Source organism: Coturnix japonica, chromosome 19 (assembly GCF_054131305.1).
Source record: "Coturnix japonica strain WE chromosome 19, WE-NBRP24, whole genome shotgun sequence".
Classification (NCBI taxonomy): Eukaryota; Metazoa; Chordata; class Aves; order Galliformes; family Phasianidae; genus Coturnix; species Coturnix japonica.
Genome location: NC_140681.1, coordinates 14,324,590 through 14,346,138, shown reverse-complemented (window position 1 = coordinate 14,346,138; position 21,549 = coordinate 14,324,590). Strand labels below are relative to the sequence as shown.

Sequence of the window (21,549 nt, the reverse complement as noted above, 5' to 3'; positions counted from 1 at the left end):
ATAACCTATAACCCTATAACCCTATAACCCTATATACCCTATAACCCTATAACCCTATAACCCTATAACCCTATAACCCTATAACCCTATAACCCTATAACCCTATAACCCTATAACCCTATAACCCTTACCCTATAACCCTATAACCCTATAACCTTAACCCTATAACCCTATAACCCTATAACCCTATAACCCTATAACCCTATAACCCTATAACCCTATAACCCTATAACCCTATAACCCTATAACCCTATAACCCTATAACCCTATAACCCTATAACCCTATAACCCTATAACCCTATAACCCTATAACCCTATAACCCTATAACCCTATAACCCTATAACCCTATAACCCTATAACCCTATAACCCTATAACCCTATAACCCTATAACCCTATAACCCTATAACCCTATAACCCTATAACCCTATAACCCTATAACCCTATAACCCTATAACCCTATAACCCTATAACCCTATAACCCTATAACCCTATAACCCTATAACCCTATAACCCTATAACCCTATAACCCTATAACCCTATAACCCTATAACCCTATAACCCTATAACCCTATAACCCTATAACCCTATAACCCTATAACCCTATAACCCTATAACCCTATAACCCTATAACCCTATAACCCTATAACCCTATAACCCTATAACCCTATAACCCTATAACCCTATAACCCTATAACCCTATAACCCTATAACCCTATAACCCTATAACCCTATAACCCTATAACCCTATAACCCTATAACCCTATAACCCTATAACCCTATAACCCTATAACCCTATAACCCTATAACCCTATAACCCTATAACCCTATAACCCTATAACCCTATAACCCTATAACCCTATAACCCTATAACCCTATAACCCTATAACCCTATAACCCTATAACCCTATAACCCTATAACCCTATAACCCTATAACCCTATAACCCTATAACCCTATAACCCTATAACCCTATAACCCTATAACCCTATAACCCTATAACCCTATAACCCTATAACCCTATAACCCTATAACCCTATAACCCTATAACCCTATAACCCTATAACCCTATAACCCTATAACCCTATAACCCTATAACCCTATAACCCTATAACCCTATAACCCTATAACCCTATAACCCTATAACCCTATAACCCTATAACCCTATAACCCTATAACCCTATAACCCTATAACCCTATAACCCTATAACCCTATAACCCTATAACCCTATAACCCTATAACCCTATAACCCTATAACCCTATAACCCTATAACCCTATAACCCTATAACCCTATAACCCTATAACCCTATAACCCTATAACCCTATAACCCTATAACCCTATAACCCTATAACCCTATAACCCTATAACCCTATAACCCTATAACCCTATAACCCTATAACCCTATAACCCTATAACCCTATAACCCTATAACCCTATAACCCTATAACCCTATAACCCTATAACCCTATAACCCTATAACCCTATAACCCTATAACCCTATAACCCTATAACCCTATAACCCTATAACCCTATAACCCTATAACCCTATAACCCTATAACCCTATAACCCTATAACCCTATAACCCTATAACCCTATAACCCTATAACCCTATAACCCTATAACCCTATAACCCTATAACCCTATAACCCTATAACCCTATAACCCTATAACCCTATAACCCTATAACCCTATAACCCTATAACCCTATAACCCTATAACCCTATAACCCTATAACCCTATAACCCTATAACCCTATAACCCTATAACCCTATAACCCTATAACCCTATAACCCTATAACCCTATAACCCTATAACCCTATAACCCTATAACCCTATAACCCTATAACCCTATAACCCTATAACCCTATAACCCTATAACCCTATAACCCTATAACCCTATAACCCTATAACCCTATAACCCTATAACCCTATAACCCTATAACCCTATAACCCTATAACCCTATAACCCTATAACCCTATAACCCTATAACCCTATAACCCTATAACCCTATAACCCTATAACCCTATAACCCTATAACCCTATAACCCTAAACCCTATAACCCTATAACCCTATAACCCTATAACCCTATAACCCTATAACCCTATAACCCTATAACCCTATAACCCTATAACCCTATAACCCTATAACCCTATAACCCTATAACCCTATAACCCTATAACCCTATAACCCTATAACCCTATAACCCTATAACCCTATAACCCTATAACCCTATAACCCTATAACCCTATAACCCTATAACCCTATAACCCTATAACCCTATAACCCTATAACCCTATAACCCTATAACCCTATAACCCTATAACCCTATAACCCTATAACCCTATAACCCTATAACCCTATAACCCTATAACCCTATAACCCTATAACCCTATAACCCTATAACCCTATAACCCTATAACCCTATAACCCTATAACCCTATAACCCTATAACCCTATAACCCTATAACCCTATAACCCTATAACCCTATAACCCTATAACCCTATAACCCTATAACCCTATAACCCTATAACCCTATAACCCTATAACCCTATAACCCTATAACCCTATAACCCTATAACCCTATAACCCTATAACCCTATAACCCTATAACCCTATAACCCTATAACCCTATAACCCTATAACCCTATAACCCTATAACCCTATAACCCTATAACCCTATAACCCTATAACCCTATAACCCTATAACCCTATAACCCTATAACCCTATAACCCTATAACCCTATAACCCTATAACCCTATAACCCTATAACCCTATAACCCTATAACCCTATAACCCTATAACCCTATAACCCTATAACCCTATAACCCTATAACCCTATAACCCTATAACCCTATAACCCTATAACCCTATAACCCTACCCTATAACCCTATAACCCTATAACCCTATAACCCTATAACCCTATAACCCTATAACCCTATAACCCTATAACCCTATAACCCTATAACCCTATAACCCTATAACCCTATAACCCTATAACCCTATAACCCTATAACCCTATAACCCTATAACCCTATAACCCTATAACCCTATAACCCTATAACCCAACCCTATAACCCTATAACCCTATAACCCTATAACCCTATAACCCTATAACCCTATAACCCTATAACCCTATAACCCTATAACCCTATAACCCTATAACCTATAACCCTATAACCCTATAACCCTATAACCCTATAACCCTATAACCCTATAACCCTATAACCCTATAACCCTATAACCCTATAACCCTATAACCCTATAACCCTATAACCCTATAACCCTATAACCCTATAACCCTATAACCCTATAACCCTATAACCCTATAACCCTATAACCCTATAACCCTATAACCCTATAACCCTATAACCCTATAACCCTATAACCCTATAACCCTATAACCCTATAACCCTATAACCCTATAACCCTATAACCCTATAACCCTATAACCCTATAACCCTATAACCCTATAACCCTATAACCCTATAACCCTATAACCCTATAACCCTATAACCCTATAACCCTATAACCCTATAACCCTATAACCCTATAACCCTATAACCCTATAACCCTATAACCCTATAACCCTATAACCCTATAACCCTATAACCCTATAACCCTATAACCCTATAACCCTATAACCCTATAACCCTATAACCCTATAACCCTATAACCCTATAACCCTATAACCCTATAACCCTATAACCCTATAACCCTATAACCCTATAACCCTATAACCCTATAACCCTATAACCCTATAACCCTATAACCCTATAACCCTATAACCCTATAACCCTATAACCCTATAACCCTATAACCCTATAACCCTATAACCCTATAACCCTATAACCCTATAACCCTATAACCCTATAACCCTATAACCCTATAACCCTATAACCCTATAACCCTATAACCCTATAACCCTATAACCCTATAACCCTATAACCCTATAACCCTATAACCCTATAACCCTATAACCCTATAACCCTATAACCCTATAACCCTATAACCCTATAACCCTATAACCCTATAACCCTATAACCCTATAACCCTATAACCCTATAACCCTATAACCCTATAACCCTATAACCCTATAACCCTATAACCCTATAACCCTATAACCCTATAACCCTATAACCCTATAACCCTATAACCCTATAACCCTATAACCCTATAACCCTATAACCCTATAACCCTATAACCCTATAACCCTATAACCCTATAACCCTATAACCCTATAACCCTATAACCCTATAACCCTATAACCCTATAACCCTATAACCCTATAACCCTATAACCCTATAACCCTATAACCCTATAACCCTATAACCCTATAACCCTATAACCCTATAACCCTATAACCCTATAACCCTATAACCCTATAACCCTATAACCCTATAACCCTATAACCCTATAACCCTATAACCCTATAACCCTATAACCCTATAACCCTATAACCCTATAACCCTATAACCCTATAACCCTATAACCCTATAACCCTATAACCCTATAACCCTATAACCCTATAACCCTATAACCCTATAACCCTATAACCCTATAACCCTATAACCCTATAACCCTATAACCCTATAACCCTATAACCCTATAACCCTATAACCCTATAACCCTATAACCCTATAACCCTATAACCCTATAACCCTATAACCCTATAACCCTATAACCCTATAACCCTATAACCCTATAACCCTATAACCCTATAACCCTATAACCCTATAACCCTATAACCCTATAACCCTATAACCCTATAACCCTATAACCCTATAACCCTATAACCCTATAACCCTATAACCCTATAACCCTATAACCCTATAACCCTATAACCCTATAACCCTATAACCCTATAACCCTATAACCCTATAACCCTATAACCCTATAACCCTATAACCCTATAACCCTATAACCCTATAACCCTATAACCCTATAACCCTATAACCCTATAACCCTATAACCCTATAACCCTATAACCCTATAACCCTATAACCCTATAACCCTATAACCCTATAACCCTATAACCCTATAACCCTATAACCCTATAACCCTATAACCCTATAACCCTATAACCCTATAACCCTATAACCCTATAACCCTATAACCCTATAACCCTATAACCCTATAACCCTATAACCCTATAACCCTATAACCCTATAACCCTATAACCCTATAACCCTATAACCCTATAACCCTATAACCCTATAACCCTATAACCCTATAACCCTATAACCCTATAACCCTATAACCCTATAACCCTATAACCCTATAACCCTATAACCCTATAACCCTATAACCCTATAACCCTATAACCCTATAACCCTATAACCCTATAACCCTATAACCCTATAACCCTATAACCCTATAACCCTATAACCCTATAACCCTATAACCCTATAACCCTATAACCCTATAACCCTATAACCCTATAACCCTATAACCCTATAACCCTATAACCCTATAACCCTATAACCCTATAACCCTATAACCCTATAACCCTATAACCCTATAACCCTATAACCCTATAACCCTATAACCCTATAACCCTATAACCCTATAACCCTATAACCCTATAACCCTATAACCCTATAACCCTATAACCCTATAACCCTATAACCCTATAACCCTATAACCCTATAACCCTATAACCCTATAACCCTATAACCCTATAACCCTATAACCCTATAACCCTATAACCCTATAACCCTATAACCCTATAACCCTATAACCCTATAACCCTATAACCCTATAACCCTATAACCCTATAACCCTATAACCCTATAACCCTATAACCCTATAACCCTATAACCCTATAACCCTATAACCCTATAACCCTATAACCCTATAACCGAACACACTCACAATAACTTCTCCTTATAACCAAAGTTAAACAGTAACTCAACTGACTACACTTATAACTCCACATCTCCACTTTCTGGACCAGCTACGCTCACAAACAACATTCAGCACAAAACTGAGCTACTCTGCCAACAAAGTTCAAACACAACATGACCAACTACAACAACAAGGCAACCAGCTCCAACACACTAAGTTCACCAACAACTTGCACATCTACACTCACAAACTAAGTTCATCAACAACTGCACTGACCATGTGCCCAACTACACGCACAATCTGACTTACTGCAGCTACAACCAAACTCAGAATCAACCTGAACAACAACAACTACTACATACACTGAACTAACAGCCCTTCTAGTGCTACCATGCCCCACTTACCTGTCACACCTACCTTAGATTCTGCTCCATCGCCTGCAGATGACAATTAACAACACACCACAACTGTTTCTTTATTACAGCTCCATCAACACAATATACAACTCATACAATAGTACAAACACAATACAGCAACAACATCATATTTACAAGCACAAAGTGGATACAGCAGTTCAGTACATGGCACAACATCCAGATATGCAGTACAAATAGCACAAGATACAAGTCACAAGATCCCAGTATTGAGTACAAACATCAGCACAGTCAATACAGAGCACAACACAATTTACAGGCGCAGCATTGATACATTGAGAACATGGCACAGCACAATGTTCAACCATCACATCAACACATAGAGCACATTGCACAATACATTGTACATGTACAACATCCATATACAGCACATTGCACAACACATTTACATGTACAACATCCATATACAGCACATTGCACAACACATTTACATGTACAACATCCATATACACAGCAAATTGTCCATCCCAGGTTACAGGCACAGCATCCACATGTTGAGTACAGAGCACAGCACAGTTGACAGACGCAGCATCCAAATACACAGTACATTGCATGGCACAAGGTACAATTACAGCATCAGCACATTATATACACAGCAAGGCAAAATTGAAATCAATAACACAAACATGAATGGACTCAGTATTAAAGCCAATTTGGTTAACAATAATTGACTGCAAAGCTAAAGCCAATGTGGCACATTCAAAATGGCAGCACAGCGCTGAAACCAGCATAACTCAAAATGGCCGCAAATGGGCGCAAGTCAAAGAGTGGCCGCAAATGGGCACGAGTCAAAGAGTGGCCGGGAAGCAACTCGGCTCCCTCAGGCCATAGATAGTGGTTACGGGGCTGGGTTAGCCCGGATAGAAAAAAAGTGGGCTAGCCCAGCCCCGTAAGCAAGGATAAATAAAGCCAATTTGGCTAAAATAATTTGATTTGAAAAATAAAGCCAATTAAATTGAGTTAATTTGAGTTAATTTGAGTTAATTTGAGTTAATTTGAGTTAATTTGAGTTAATTTGAAGCCAATTTAGTTGACATAAATTAATTTTAAACCTAAAGCCAATTTAGCTGAGATTAATTGATTGCAAAACTTAAGCCAATCTGAATTAGATAATTAGATTCCAAAGCAAAATCCAATTTGGTTGACAATAATTGAATGCAAAGCTAAAGCCAATTTGGGTTGAAATTAATTGAGTCCAATACAAAAGCCAATTTGGTTGACAAAAAATAATTGCACACACTGAAATCAGCGTAAATCTTATAATGGCCGCAAATGGGCACGAGTCAAAGAGTGGCCAGGAAGCAACTCGGCTCCCTCAGGCCGTGGGCATTGGTTACGGGGCTGGGTTAGCCCTGATAGAAAAAAAGTGGGCTAGCCCAGCCCCGTAAGCAAGGATAAATAAAGCCAATTTGGCTGATATTAATTGAAATCAAACCTTAAACCAATTTGGTTAAGGTTAAATAATAGCAAAGTTAAAGCCAATTAGTTTAAAATTTAATGATTGCAAAGCTAAAGCCAATTAGTTTAGGATTAAATGATTGTAAAGCAAAAGCCAATTCAATTAAGATAGACTGCAAAGCTACAGCCAATTAGATTATACTTAAATGGTTGTAAAGCTACAACCAATTTAAGTAACATTAAAAAATTAGAAAACTAAAGTCAATTTGGTTAAGGTTAAATAATAGCAAAGTTAAAGCCAATTGGGTTAAGATCAATTGAATGCAAAGCTAAAGCCAATTCAATTAAGGTAGATAGATTGCAAAGCTACAGCCAATTAGATTAAACTTAAATGGTTGTAAAGCTACAACCAATTTAAGTAACATTAAAAAATTAGAAAACTAAAGTCAATTTAATTAAAAATAAAATGGCAAAACTAAAGCCAATTTGATTAACAATGACTGATTGAAAGCTAAAGCCAATTTTGTTAAAAAAATTAATTGAAAAGCTATAACCAATTTCATTAAGATTAATTGACAACAAAGCAAAAACCAATTTAGTTGCAGTGATATGATTACAAAACAAAACCCAGTGTGGGTGAAGTTAATAGATTACTAAGCTAAAACCAATTTGTTGAAGTGTGATGTCAAATCTAAAACCAATTTGGGTAAGGTTAACTGAACGCAAACCTTAAACCAATTTGATTAACAGAACTTAACTCAAAAGCTAATTCCAATTAAATGGAGGTTAATTGACTAATATGTAGCTGATGTGGTGTTGAGATGGATCATCAGCCCCCCAAAGCTTTATTAAACGCCTGCATGGCAGCATGGAGCGCTGCATCAAAGGGGAACATCCATCAGCCAGGGAATATAAGGGCCCTAAGGAAGAAAAGCAGATAGTTAGATCAATGGGCTATAGCAAGTGGGACATGAAAATGTAAAATAGTGGGCAAGGCCCAAAAATTTGCTACAATAAACACCAAAATGGAGCTAAAAGTACAAAAGAAGAACACAGACAATGCCAAAATGAACAGCAAGGCCCAAAAGAGCAGCACAAAAAACATCAAAACAGAACATAATACAACACAAAACTCTGCAGAGAACAGGAATAGGGACATAAAGGCGCAACAAAATGATGCAGGCAACTGCAAAATGGAAGAAAGCACCCAAGAGAATATCAAAATATTGGGCAAGGCCCTACAAAAGGATGCAGGGAACACTGAAAAGGAGGGCAAAGCCCAAGAGAACAAGAAAAGGAATGGCAAAATGGACTGAAAGCCCAAAAGAATGATGCAATGGATGCCTAAATGGACGGCAAAGTCCAAAAGAATGATGCAATGGATGCCTAAATGGACGGCAAAGTCCAAAAGAATGATGCAATGGATGCCTAAATGGACGGCAAAGTCCAAAAGAATGATGCAATGGATGCCTAAATAGACAGCAAAGTCCAAAAGAATGATGCAATGGATGCCTAAATGGACGGCAAAGTCCAAAAGAATGATGCAATGGATGCCTAAATGGACGGCAAAGCCCAAAAGAATGATGCAATGGATGCCTAAATGGACAGCAAAGCCCAAAAGAATGATGCAAGATACCAAAATGGAGGGCAAGGCCTAAGAGAACAATGCAAGGAACGCCAAAATGGAGGACAAGGAAAACACTGCAAGAAACAACTGAGCAACAGCAAAGACCAAACACAAAGACAACACAGTAGGACAAGCACAGACAGCCCATAGGACACCACGGAGTGCAGAAATGAAGTCAAAAACACTAACCTCACATCTCAGTACATAACAAGTAAAAACCAATTGCTATGTGCTGCCCTTACCTGCTGGGCTGAGAGTTACCATCAGCAAAGCTGGTCCAGGCAATGCAGGTTACTGTTCCTCGCTGCTCTCATCAGGAGCCGCACATCTCTGTGCTCTGCTGGAACCTGTTGGACACAACATGACAATGAAGGCACTGGGCTAGAATTAATGCTATTAAAGATATAATTAATGCTATTATGGATATAATTAATGCTACTTTTAAGTCTAGATTTGCAGTAAGTTTAAACAATTGTATCCCACACTACAATCATAATTAAAGTGACTTTCACATAAATCACTGAGCATCACTTTTATGACTGCATTTATCATAACAGACACCTTTAGTATTGGGTAAATATTAGGTAAATATCGGTTCCATTAACAAATACAGGTTACAGACTTTATCACTACAACCCGCATTAAGCCGGGGGAGCAGATCAAGATTAACACAAACAAAACCTCCCAGCAAATCCCAAAGACAAGCAGAACAACCACAGAAATACACTGCAACAGAAAAGCAAAGCAAGCAGCCAAGGGTAAGACAAGGACAAAAGCAATAAGGAAAGCCAAGGGAAAGCCAAAGCAAAAGCAACAGCAAACAGACCATTATAGGAAACACCAAGAACAAAGGCCAAAGGCAAAACAGCGTGGAGCACCAAGACAACAACAAAGGGAACAATGAAACAGAGGGCAAGGCCCAAAAGAATGCTGCATGGAACTGCAAAATAGAGCAAGGCCATAAAGAACGCTGCAGGGAACATCAAGATGGAGAGCAAGGCCCAAAAGGGCACATACAACATCAAGATGTAGGGCAAGGCCTAAAAGAACACTGCATGGAACTGCAAAACAGAGGGCAAGGCCCAAAACAGAACTGCTGAAACGTCAAGATGGAGGGCAAGGGCCAAAAAAAGATCATGTAAAACATCAAGATGGATGGCAAGGCCAAAGGGAACATCACGCAGAACATCAAGATGAGGACAAGGCCCAAAAGAACACTGCAAGGAACATCAAGATGGAGGGCAAAGCTGAAGAGAAAACTGCAGCAAACACCAAGATGAATGGCAAGGCCCAAAAGGGCACTACAAGAAACATCAAGATGGGGGACAAGGCCCAAAAGGGCACTACAAGAAACATCAAGATGGAGGGCAAGGCCCAAAAGGGCACTACAAGAAACATCAAGATGGAGGGCAAGGCCCAAAAGGGCACTACAAGAAACATCCAGATGGGGGGCAAGGCCCAATAGAACATTGGGAAGATCATCAAAATGGAGGGCAAGGCGGCAGAGGAAACTGCTTGGAACTCCAACATGGAATGAAAGGCTGAAGGGAATGAAGCACCAAAATGAAGAACAAGGCCCATAGAATGAACAGAACATAAAGTGAGAACAAAGGAAACACTGCAGGAAATGCTGGAGAAACAGCAGAGAACAGAGGAAAAGAGAATGCAGAAGGACGAGAGCAGACATTATCATTATAATAATGGAACATTACCTTCAATTTCAGTATGGAACAGATAAAAAGCAATTGTGTGTGCTGCCCTTACCTGCTGGGCTGAGAGTTACCATCAGCAAAGCTGGGTCCAGGCAATGCAGGTTTCTGTTCCTCGCTGCTCTCAACAGGAGCCGCACATCTCTGTGCTCTGCTGGAACCTGTAGGACACAACACGGCAATGAAGGCACTGCCCACATCTGCAGGGCAGCTTATAGACACAGCACTCACCTTGGGTTTGGTAGGGAGGGATGTTGGAACCAATAGGGCCCCATGAGATCCAATTGGAACCAATAGGGCCCCACATAAGACCCCATTGGACCTTATAAGGTCAACAACCCAGTGCAAGACCAACCAAGGTCTTGAAATCAAACAGTCTATGAGTCCAGATGAGATGCATCAGACTGAGAAGTGGTGACAATGGGGTGCAGTCCGGTGAGCAGAAACACGGCCAACATGGCGCTCCTTTGTAGGAAGGTAGAAGGGATGAGCCCAGGAACGGCTGAGCCGTCGGTCCCACTACTGTGCTGGGAATGACCACAAAGCAGATCCTCATAGAAGGACCCAGGGCTCATTGAAGCAGGAGGTGATGATGGAGATCCTCATAGAAGGACCCAGGGCTCATGGAAGGCAGGAGGTGATGATGAGATCCTCATAGAAGGACCCAGGGCTCACGGAAGGCAGGAGGTGATGATGCAGATCCTCATAGAAGGACCCAGGGCTCACGGAAAGCAGGAGGTGATGATGGAGATCCTCATAGAAGGACCCAGGGCTCATGGAAGGCAGGAGGTGATGATGGAGATCCTCATAGAAGGACCCAGGGCTCAAGGAAGGCAGGAGGTGATGATGGAGAACCAACACAGCCTCACCAAGGGCAAATGCTCCTTGACTGACCTCATAGACTTCTATGATGGCACTGATACATCAGTAGATGAAGGAAGACCTGCTGATATCATCTACTTAGACTTCAACAAGGCCTCTGATGCAGGACCCCACAGTGTCCTCATGTCCAAGTGATGAAGACACCAACTGGATGGGAAGATGATGAGATGGATGAAGAACTGGCTGTAGAAGTGAGTCCAGAGAGCAGCAGCCAATGGCTTCAAATCCAGATGGAGATGATGATGAACAGCGTCCCATAGCATCCAACATTGGGGCTGATACTCTGCAATATATGAACATAGATTCAAATGATGATCAGCACTGAAGACCATCACGACCATCTCCATTCAACCCCCTGCTATGGGGACATTACCCAAACACCACACCGGGGTCCCACAGCCTCAAACACCTCTAGGGATGGAGCATCCCAAAGGGACCCGTTCCATCCTCCTCCTTTCAACCCCAAATAGAAAGAAGTGATCACCCACCCTATTCTGAAGGCTGAGCCCTCCATCCAAAAGAAGCAGGTGCCAGAATTCAGCTCCTTCTCATACACATCCATAAGCAACCAAAAGGAGAAGACATCAGAACAGTAACAAAGAAGAAATTCCTTACCCCATAGCAAAGCCAGACACTCACCTTATACCCCAAAGAAAAGGATCTCCAAGCAGAGTTGCATCCCATATGGTATCCAGAGCTCAAAAGCAGCAGGAAGGAGAATCCACTACCCCCAATGCTCCCATAGGAGCACTGAGCAGGAACTGATGCTGCCCCCTGCCCTTCCCAGCCCTTAAATACCAATCAAGGAGGGGAGGAGCCAGGCTCCAACCAATCACAATCCACCCCTCAACGGCCCCCACCTGTGCCCATGGGGTTGGCCCCTCCCCTCAGCAGGTGCCCAATCAGGATGTTACATAACAGCTCCAATCAGGAACAAAGCCAAAAATGAAGCAATAACAGGTTAATAATTATATCTACCTGTTCCTAAAGGGGAGGATTATGGATAGAGAAGAAACGACAGCATAGTATATGGACACAGGGGTGCAGATCTCAGTGTCACAATGGGGTGACACTGTGGGCACCGCTCAGGGGTTGATGCTGGGGGGACGTTGGGAAGATGGGGGGTTATGGGGAGGGACATTGGAATGATGGGGGGTGATGGGGGCGATGATATCATTATATAATCAGGGTGATATAATAGAAATGCTTAGTCATGGTTGGAAGCCATGATGGGGCGGGGACACAGCAGTACAGCCCAAGTGCAGGCAATGCATCCGATTGGCTGCAGGGCTGGCTCCGCCTCCTTCTGGTGCTCATATAAGGGTTGGCACTGGGAGGCAGCAGGTATTTGCTGGAGCTCCTCGTTGTGGTGACATCTACCCACATGAAGAAGCTCTTCTGCTCTGTTGCTGCCTCCAGGACTTGGCTTCTCCACCATCACATTGCTCAGCCTAGAACAGCACTACAGGAGGTGAGTTCTGGCTCTGATACTGGAATAATGCTGAGCTGATGGGGGGCAGAAATGTTTGGGGGGGGATGTTGAGGTGCCAATGGGGGGGGGGGGACAATGAGCTAATGTTTGACAATGAAGCTGTATGTAGATGCGGAGGTATCAATGGAGTTACACAAGGAACCATGTTGGAAGGTGACGATCAGTAGATGACAGACTGAATAGTGAAAAAGGACCCCATAGTAGATGAAAAGGGAACACTTAGCTACATAAAGGGGGCCTCACTAAGGCAAAGGGTACTTACAGATTTATAGTTTATGTTAAGGAGGAGCATAGAGAGGGGAATTGCTCTAACCCTGCTTTTCTTGGTTTTCTTCCTCCCTAAAACTGCTTTTCTTGGTTTTCTTCCGCTCTAACCTCTCTTTTCTTGGTGAAAAGCAGTTTTGGAGCGGAAGAAAACCAAGAAAAGCATGGTTAGAGCGGAAGAAAAACATATATTGACGGGTTAGATTGAAGAAAAATCAAGAAAAGATTATTAGAGTGGAAAAAAAAACAAGAAAAGCAGGGTTAGAGCTGAAGAAAACCAAGAAAAGCAGATTTAGAGTGGAAGGAAACAAAAAAAGACAATTTAGAGCGGAAGAAAACCAAGAAAAGCAGGGTTAGTGCAAAAGAAAACCAAGTATTAACGAGTTACAGCGGAGTAAAATCAAGAAAAGGTGGTATAGAGAGAAAGAAAACCAAGATAAGACAGGTTAGAGGGGAAGGAAACCATGAAGACGGGTATAGCGGAAGAAAACCAAGAAAAGATGGGTTAGAATGGAAGAAAACCAAGAAAAGCAGGGTTAGAGCGGAAGAAAACCAAGAAATACGGGTTAGAGCGGAAGAAAACCAAGAAAAGTGGGGTTAGAGTGGAAGAAAACCAAGAAAAGCATGGTGTAGCAGAAAAAAAAACGAAGAAAAGATTGATTAGAGCGGAAAAAAACCAAGAAAAGCAGGGTATAGCGGAAGAAAACCAAGAAAAGAAGTGCTAGACTGGAAGAAAACAAAGAAATACAGGTTAGAGCGGAAGAAAACCAAGGAAAGATGGGTTAGAGTGTGTGGGAATCAAATGTTGTTTCTGCATTTAGAATAAGATAAAAATATTTTATTTCAATGTCTCATTATTTAAGTGAAGCAATTTGTAGTTATTAGGTAGAAGTCACAGGTACAAAGACTGCAGCCCCTGTCTGCCCAGCTGTCTGAAATAGAACTACTGGTTTTTGGTGCTGGACAAATAAGACCTGAGTAATAAAGGATCCAAAGAGGAGAAGTTAAAATAATTAACAATATGCCTGTATAAACTAGCAACAATGTATGTTTTAGTGTTTTGTTGTACACATTGTAAAAATACCTAAGGATGTGCCTGAAGAGATATCGGGAAGGACTGGAATCACCCCCCCCCCCGGCTCTTTGTTTAACAAAGGCCTCTAGGACAGAATGGAAGAAGCTTTGAAGGGAATCAACATATCAATACGATAAGAGTACCGAGACATCTTGGAAACAGAAACAGCAGGATGGCGACTGACAAGATAGCAAGTGAACTAACAAATTTCAGAATGTAATTAACAAATGCAAACCTCGGGTAAAATTGTAAACTCTAATACCCAACCAAAGGGGAGGGGGGAGGGGGAAACATATGGGAGAAAAGGTATAAAAACTGTAACATCATGTCCATAGGTGCGCTTCTGCCATCAGGGCGCCCGCCATTGCAATCGCGAATAAAAACTGCTTTTATCAGAGATACCGTCCTGACCAAAAATTATTGAGGATATTTCCAACAAGTGAAAGAAAACCAAGAAAAGCAGGGTATAGCGCAAGAAAACCAGGAAAAGAAGGGTATAGCGGAAGAAAACCAAGAAAGGACAGGTTAGAGCGGTGGCCCCACACAGCCACACACAGCCACATAGAGATACATATCGCCCCATTGAAGCCCCATAGAAGCCCCATAGAGCCCCACAGTGCCCCATAAAGCCCCACAGTGTCCCGGCACGTCGCGGACTCCATTTTCATAGTGAGGAACATCGTCACTTACGGCAAAGTGCATTGCGGGATATAACGCGGCAACCGGAGGTCGCCATTTCGATCATGCGCAGTAACGTCGCTTCCGGTATGTTGCATTATGGGATATAATGTGGCAAAACGAGGCATCCGGAGGTCTCCATTTTGGTTATGCGCAGTAGCGTCTTTTCCGGTTTGGTGCATTGTGGGATATAACGCGGCATAAAGAGGCACCCAGAGGTCGCCATGTTGATCATGCGCAGTAGCGTCCCTTCCGGTATGATGCATTCTGGGATATAACGCGGCATAATGAGGCACCCGGAGATCGCCATTTTGATCATGCGCAAAAGCGTCGCTTCCGGTATGAGGCATTGTGGGATATAACGCGGCATAACGAGGCATCTGGAGGTCGCCATTTTGATTATGCGCAGTAGCGTCGCTTCCGGTATGTTGCATTGTGGGATATAACGCGGCATAACGAGGCATCCGGAGGTCGCCATTTTGGTCATGCGCAGTAGCGTCGCTTCCGGTATGGTGAATTGTGGGATATAACGTGGCATAACGAGGCATCTGGAGGTCTCCATTTTGATCATGCGCAATAGCGTCGCTTCCGGTATGTTGCATTGTGGGATATAACGCGGCATAACGAGGCATCTGAGGATCGCCATTTTGATCATGCGCAGTAGCGTCGCTTCCGGTATGGTGCATTGTGGGATATAAAGCGGCATAACGAGGCATCTGGAGGTCGCCATTTTGATTATGCGCAGTAGCGTCGCTTCCGGTATGGTGCATTGTGGGATATAACGCGGCATAACGAGGCATCTGGAGGTCGCCATTTTGATTATGCGTAGTAGCGTCGCTTCCGGTATGGTGCATTGTGGGATATAACGCGGCATAACGGGGCATCTGGAGGTCGCCATTTTGATTATGCGCAGTAGCGTCGCTTCCGGTATGTTGCATTGTGGGATATAACGCGGCATAACGCGGCATCTGGAGGTCGCCATTTTGATCATGCGCAGTAGCGTCGCTTCCGGTATGTTGCATTGTGGGATATAACGTGGAATTGGCGGTCGCCATTTTGATCATGCGCAGTAGCGTCACTTCTGGCAAGGTGCATTGTGGGATATAACGCCTCATTAGGTGGACGCCATTTTGTTCGCGAGCAATGGCGTCTTTTCCGGCGGAGGGGATTGTGGGTTATCAGTTAGACCGCCTTCTTATTTCCGGTTCCGGCTGTGGGGGGTGCAGCTCGGTTTCCGGCTGTCCGTTTCCGGTGTTTTCGCCATGTGGCTGCGGGGGGTTCGGCGGGTCCCGGTTGGAACCGGAACCGGCCGCTTATTTACAACGGGAGTCACGAGGAGATGGGGGAGGAGCCAGAGGGAACCCGGCGCCCCATAGAGACCCACTGAGCCCCATAGAGCCCCACAGTGAGGCTATAACGGTACGCAGCGCCATTTTGGGGCCAAATCCGGGTTTTTTTTTGGGGGGGTGACAATAGGGTGCTGTTGGGGTTGATGATAGGAGATATGCGCCAGTCTTAGGTCGCCAGTGCGCATGCGCCAGATTTAGAACAACGGCGGTGCGCATGCGCCAGTTTTAGTGCGATTCGGCTTTTTTGGCACCGTATTACGCATGCGTCAGTTTATGTTCGCCTTACGCATGCGCCAAGTTTCGCACGGTAGTGCGCATGCGCAGATTTCCGCAGTTGTGGAGGTGGCGGTTCGGCTCGTTGTTCAGCAGGTGGCAGCAGAGACCGAAGAAAGAAAATCTTGGGCGGGATCAGCGTGAAGCCGCCCCGCAAACACTGCAAAGCTCTCAATTAATATTCCAGTTTATGTTGTCGGTTTTTTGTGTTGTTTTGTTGTTGTTGTTGTTCTTGTTGTTGTTGTTTGTTTGTTTGTTTTGCCAGTGTCTGAGGTGATGTAAATGCTGTTCTCAATTGTTCTGACGTGTGCAGTGAAGCCAAGGTCGGTACGGATCAATGACCAGCACATCCCCAAAGAGCCTCGAACCTTTAGAACAGAACAGCTCTAACAGTTCCCACACTCCGAGATTCAGGCCTTCAATATCAACGAGTCCAACCGTAACCTCACTGTCCTGTGCTCACAAACCGCTGCTAAATCCCGTCCCTGAGCACCGCGCTCACATTTCCATCTCAGGCCACGTATCGTGGCTGCTGTGCCCCAGAAGCCATTTTAGGGCTCAGTGTAGTACAAACTTTCCGGTGCAGCCGAGCCAGGGCTGCATATCACCCCCCCATCCCCCCCCAACCTCCTACCGCCCCTCAGTGGGGAAGCAGTTGTGGAAGGAGCCCTGCACCAGGCCACCCTCCCCACACCCTGGTGAGGATGTAGCTTCTCAGCTGAAGGCTGAGAGTTAAATAAAGGCAAGGGCTTGGGACAAACCACAGCTGTCTGCTATTTAATCTAGCAAAGCAGGAGGAAGATAGCTTAAAGCTTGTAAGGGAAGCTTGGTGCCCAGTCGTCAATGCAATTTCTCTGCCCCTCTGTTCCTGCCGTGGAACCTCAGCCCTTCCCACGCCACTCAGTGCCTTCATCCCAACACCAAAACTCAGAAGAAACCAGTGCCAGCATTGTTCTTGAATATGTCTTTTTTTTTTTACTGAAAAAAATCATTCATAAATTAACAAATACAAAAATGTACAAAGACACGGGTAAATAAATGTAATGACACAAAGGATTGCTTTGCTGAGAAGTGTGTGTGTGTGTGTGTGTGTGTGTGTGTGTGTGTGTGTGTGTGTGTGTGTTTTAAAACACTTTGTCTTCAGTGCAAAAATGTCCCCCGGCATCTCTTAAAAACATAGCAGTAAGCTCAAGAGCAATGACAGCAGAAAGACAATATAGTTTGAAGCCACCTCTACTGGTGAGTGACTTCAGTTTGTGGCCATTGCTCCGACAGTACCTTTCCTAGACAAGCAGAGCTCTACGAGTAACAAACCAAAAATAAGTACTTCTGCAAATTAAACTCCTATGGCCACTTATTTAAAAAAAAAAAAAAAAAAAAGTCAGCATTGAACATGGTCTGTCCGCCATGGGACTGTAATGCCATGGCATCACGGAAGGGGTGAACACGTAGCCTCGATGGATTTCAGCTGCCAGAATATGTACAAGATCTCCTTGATACAAGAATTTTTACAGCACAACAGCACGCGTGTTTGACAGTGTGTTTTTAACAGTTACACTTACTGTAAAGTATTTGATATATCTCATAAGATTAACAGTGCACATTTTAAAGATATTCCACATTTTGAAAAGGGAAAATTTCAATGTAATTAGAACAAAGGAACTATGAACAGGGATGTTGCTATGGGGAAATGGATTCTTATGCCATCTGTACAGTGCATTTCTGATCAGAGGTAACATCGCACTTTGTTCAACACAAGGTGCAATGGAAGTCAGGTACACTTCAAAGGCTAAGGATTCAAACGAAGGTAGATAAACACCTACTCACACACACATGCATGATTTCCTGCAGTAGTGAACGTCAACAAGTTGAAATACATTCCTTATTTGAAGCACCATTAAACAAAGAGATTTCTAGCAACATCTCAAGAATAAAAAAAAGAGGGTTAGGATAACACAGGTTTAGCATCTGAAAAGGATCCACGTGAATTAGAGATCAAGATTCAGAAATTGAAGGAAGTCTTTATTGCTATATGCATCATAAAAAGCAAATCCTCACCTCTGCCTATAAATAACCATGCTGGATCCCCTTGGGAAGTGACTTTAAAGCACGTGTAAATTCAAACTATCTGCGCTTTTCAAGGGCAGGCTCGCTGTCCTCTCATGCTGGCCAGTAAGATCCACACCACCAGAACTCTACGTTCTAACCCTCTTTTTCCAGATACAGGTTAGGAATGCTCTGGGCAGTCACACCCACAACAGATGTGTATGGGGATCATACGTCCACGAAACCAAGAAAAGAATGTAAACTATGAACAGAAAGGAAGCCTAAGGTAAACAATGCAATAAGAAGAAAGTTAAAGTACTTCTGAGAAGAAATACAAGTGCTTTGTATAAATAGAATTTAAAACACAACCCCCAATATATTTACCTTTAAGTTGGGGAAGTCCAGTAAAAATGACTGTATACATGCTGCGTAACCTACAGACTGACTTGGGCAAGAAGGGGATGGGACAGTCACAGCCCAGCCTGCTGCAGAGCAAGGATGGGGGCACAGAATTCCAGAGGCTGGATGGGGCACCAGACCAAGCTGTCAGGTTCCTAGTCCGCAAGCTTGCATAAGCTGAACTCACGTGTCCTTCATCTTTCCCGTACTGGTGTCTGCTGACAGCCTGCCCACCAGCTGCACTCCTGCCAGTGCTTTCAGGTGGCCAACAGTAGCAACCACAGGTCGGTTGCTACTGTTCACTGGGTTCACTCACTGCTTACCTAATTCTCTTCCACAGAACAACCCTCAAACCCTTCTGCTCCACGTGGGGATGGCAGGGACGAGGTGAGCTCCCAGGGAGCTGCAGAGCCATGCCTGCCATTGGGTTGTACAGAACAGGTGGTGGATCCCATCCCATACAGCTTCACACTGATCTGCACAGTATGTCACAAACATGACAGAAATATTATTCTCTCTTCCCAGAAGGAGCCACCTACATGATTCCTGTAAGGAGTGACAACATGGTTGTATTTCTCATCTGCGGCTTTTAATGCCAAGGGCTCTGTCCCACAAATATTAATGCATATGTATAGCTTAAATCATGCAAGCAGTCTCACTGGTGGAATAGGGAACAACTTGCACAGGTACAGTGATGCGCACACAAGTGCTTACAGAACTCAGGACTAAGATGAGAGAGTGACTTCATGTAGACCTCTAGCTTGGATTCAAACCATAGAAGATAATAAAAATGAGCAACTTACACAGCATATTTACATTTACACTTCTTTAAGAAGCGATTCTGATGTATATACTTTAAGCAGGTCATTTTAAAAAACAGCACAAATGTAGAAGAATGGTACCAGAAGTTGTCTGGTCTCCCACCAGAGTAGCTCCAACTGCATTGCTCCAAACACTTGCCAGAGGAAAGAACATGCCCTAAGTGAGCCCAGAGCTGAGGACTGCTGGAGGAATGTGGAGATGAGAGCAGCAGCTCCAACAGCTGTCCTGAAACCCAGAAAGCAAGTGGCAGGGAACAAAAAAGCCTGTGGAGCTCACTGCATGAGGATCAGGTAGCGCTGGGATAGCTGGGACAATTTGTGCGTGCACTTTCAGCCTTATACTCCAAAATACTGTGATCCTTCATTAGATAAAGTATTTCGTCCTTGACAACCCTTGGAAAAGAAAGTCAGGTGTGATGCTCTCTTGGTGAAGAGCAGAGCAAAGTTATTTTCTCCACTTAATATTCAGTTACCAGAGCCAGCTCTGGTGTCAGGTTAACAGTGATGTTCTTATACAAGGCGTCATATGTGACATTAGGAAAGTAGTTCAAATTATTGAGGCCATCCAGGGCTTGCCTTTCTTTTGACTTCCTCAGCAAGGCATACCTGTTCGGAGAGAAGCAGAGACACATGGAACACTACCACATCACCTTCTGTACACATTCCTGACATGCAGGCAACCCAAGCAAAGTACACAAAATTCTACAGTTTAATAAAGATGCTGTTTGCTCCCCAGTTCTTGCTCAAAGCCTGCCTGGGCTCAGGGCCAGCCAAAGCATCCCAGTGATGGTGAGGACTTCACCATTTTTAGGAAACTGGATCACGCACAAAACCAGAATTAATGGTGTTACTCTGAGTGATGAGAAAGGAGATGAACTGTATTTTGGGGAAGGAAACCGTAGTTGCACAAGAGCAGCCTCAACCAGATTTAGAGGCAGCATGATTTATAAAAAAAAAAAAAAAAAAAAAAAAAAAAAAAGGCAGTAGCAGCCTGGTGGCAGGGCCTCCACCCTGCAGCACAGCTGCACTGATACCTGGCTGCACTCAGAGCAAGCCAAGGGGAGCTGGGGCAGGAAAGGCACTAAGGAACAGATGTGCCAGGGAGAAGAGGGAGGGTCTAGGTCACAGCAAAGAAGTATGTGCCTTAGCTAGCTCCGAAGACCTCATGGCATCAGGAAATGGCAGCATAACAAATGCTTCCCTTCCCTGGGAAAATGGTGAGGTCACCCTGCGTGCTGAGAAACACTACAG

At 42.8% G+C, this 21,549-nt stretch overlaps 1 protein-coding gene and 2 long non-coding RNA genes across 12 annotated transcripts in view; 1 reads left to right on the top strand and 2 right to left on the bottom strand.

The window, feature by feature from the left end:
* Window positions 1-6,301: 6,301 nt before the first annotated feature.
* On the bottom strand, window positions 6,302-15,563 carry LOC146757870 (uncharacterized). 5 transcript variants are annotated; one of them, XR_014935859.1, is made up of 5 exons: window positions 15,423-15,563; window positions 11,251-12,184; window positions 11,075-11,180; window positions 9,553-9,657; window positions 6,302-8,603 (listed from the first exon to the last, which is right to left on the bottom strand). It is a non-coding gene; the product is annotated as an uncharacterized LOC146757870 (long non-coding RNA). The 5 variants fall into 5 exon arrangements; XR_014935862.1 differs by adding an exon at window positions 12,390-12,445 and having other exon boundaries at window positions 11,075-12,184; window positions 15,423-15,497; XR_014935858.1 differs by having other exon boundaries at window positions 11,075-12,184.
* On the top strand, window positions 13,094-18,088 carry LOC146757869 (uncharacterized). Of its 3 annotated transcripts, XR_014935856.1 has the most exons (3): window positions 13,235-13,372; window positions 14,814-16,421; window positions 17,298-18,088. It is a non-coding gene; the product is annotated as an uncharacterized LOC146757869 (long non-coding RNA). The 3 variants fall into 3 exon arrangements; XR_014935855.1 differs by lacking the exon at window positions 17,298-18,088 and having other exon boundaries at window positions 13,094-13,372; window positions 13,793-15,129; XR_014935857.1 differs by lacking the exon at window positions 17,298-18,088 and having other exon boundaries at window positions 13,101-13,372; window positions 14,536-15,129.
* Window positions 17,982-21,549, bottom strand: part of B4GALT5 (beta-1,4-galactosyltransferase 5) — a 40,005-nt gene continuing 36,437 nt past the window's right edge. For all 4 annotated transcript variants that reach the window (XM_032448601.2, XM_015882116.3, XM_085519873.1 and 1 more), the window contains one exon: window positions 17,982-20,904. In XM_032448601.2, the coding sequence (XP_032304492.1) occupies window positions 20,757-20,904 (148 nt within the window). In that variant the 3' untranslated portion in view covers window positions 17,982-20,756. The remainder of the gene's footprint in view (window positions 20,905-21,549) is intronic.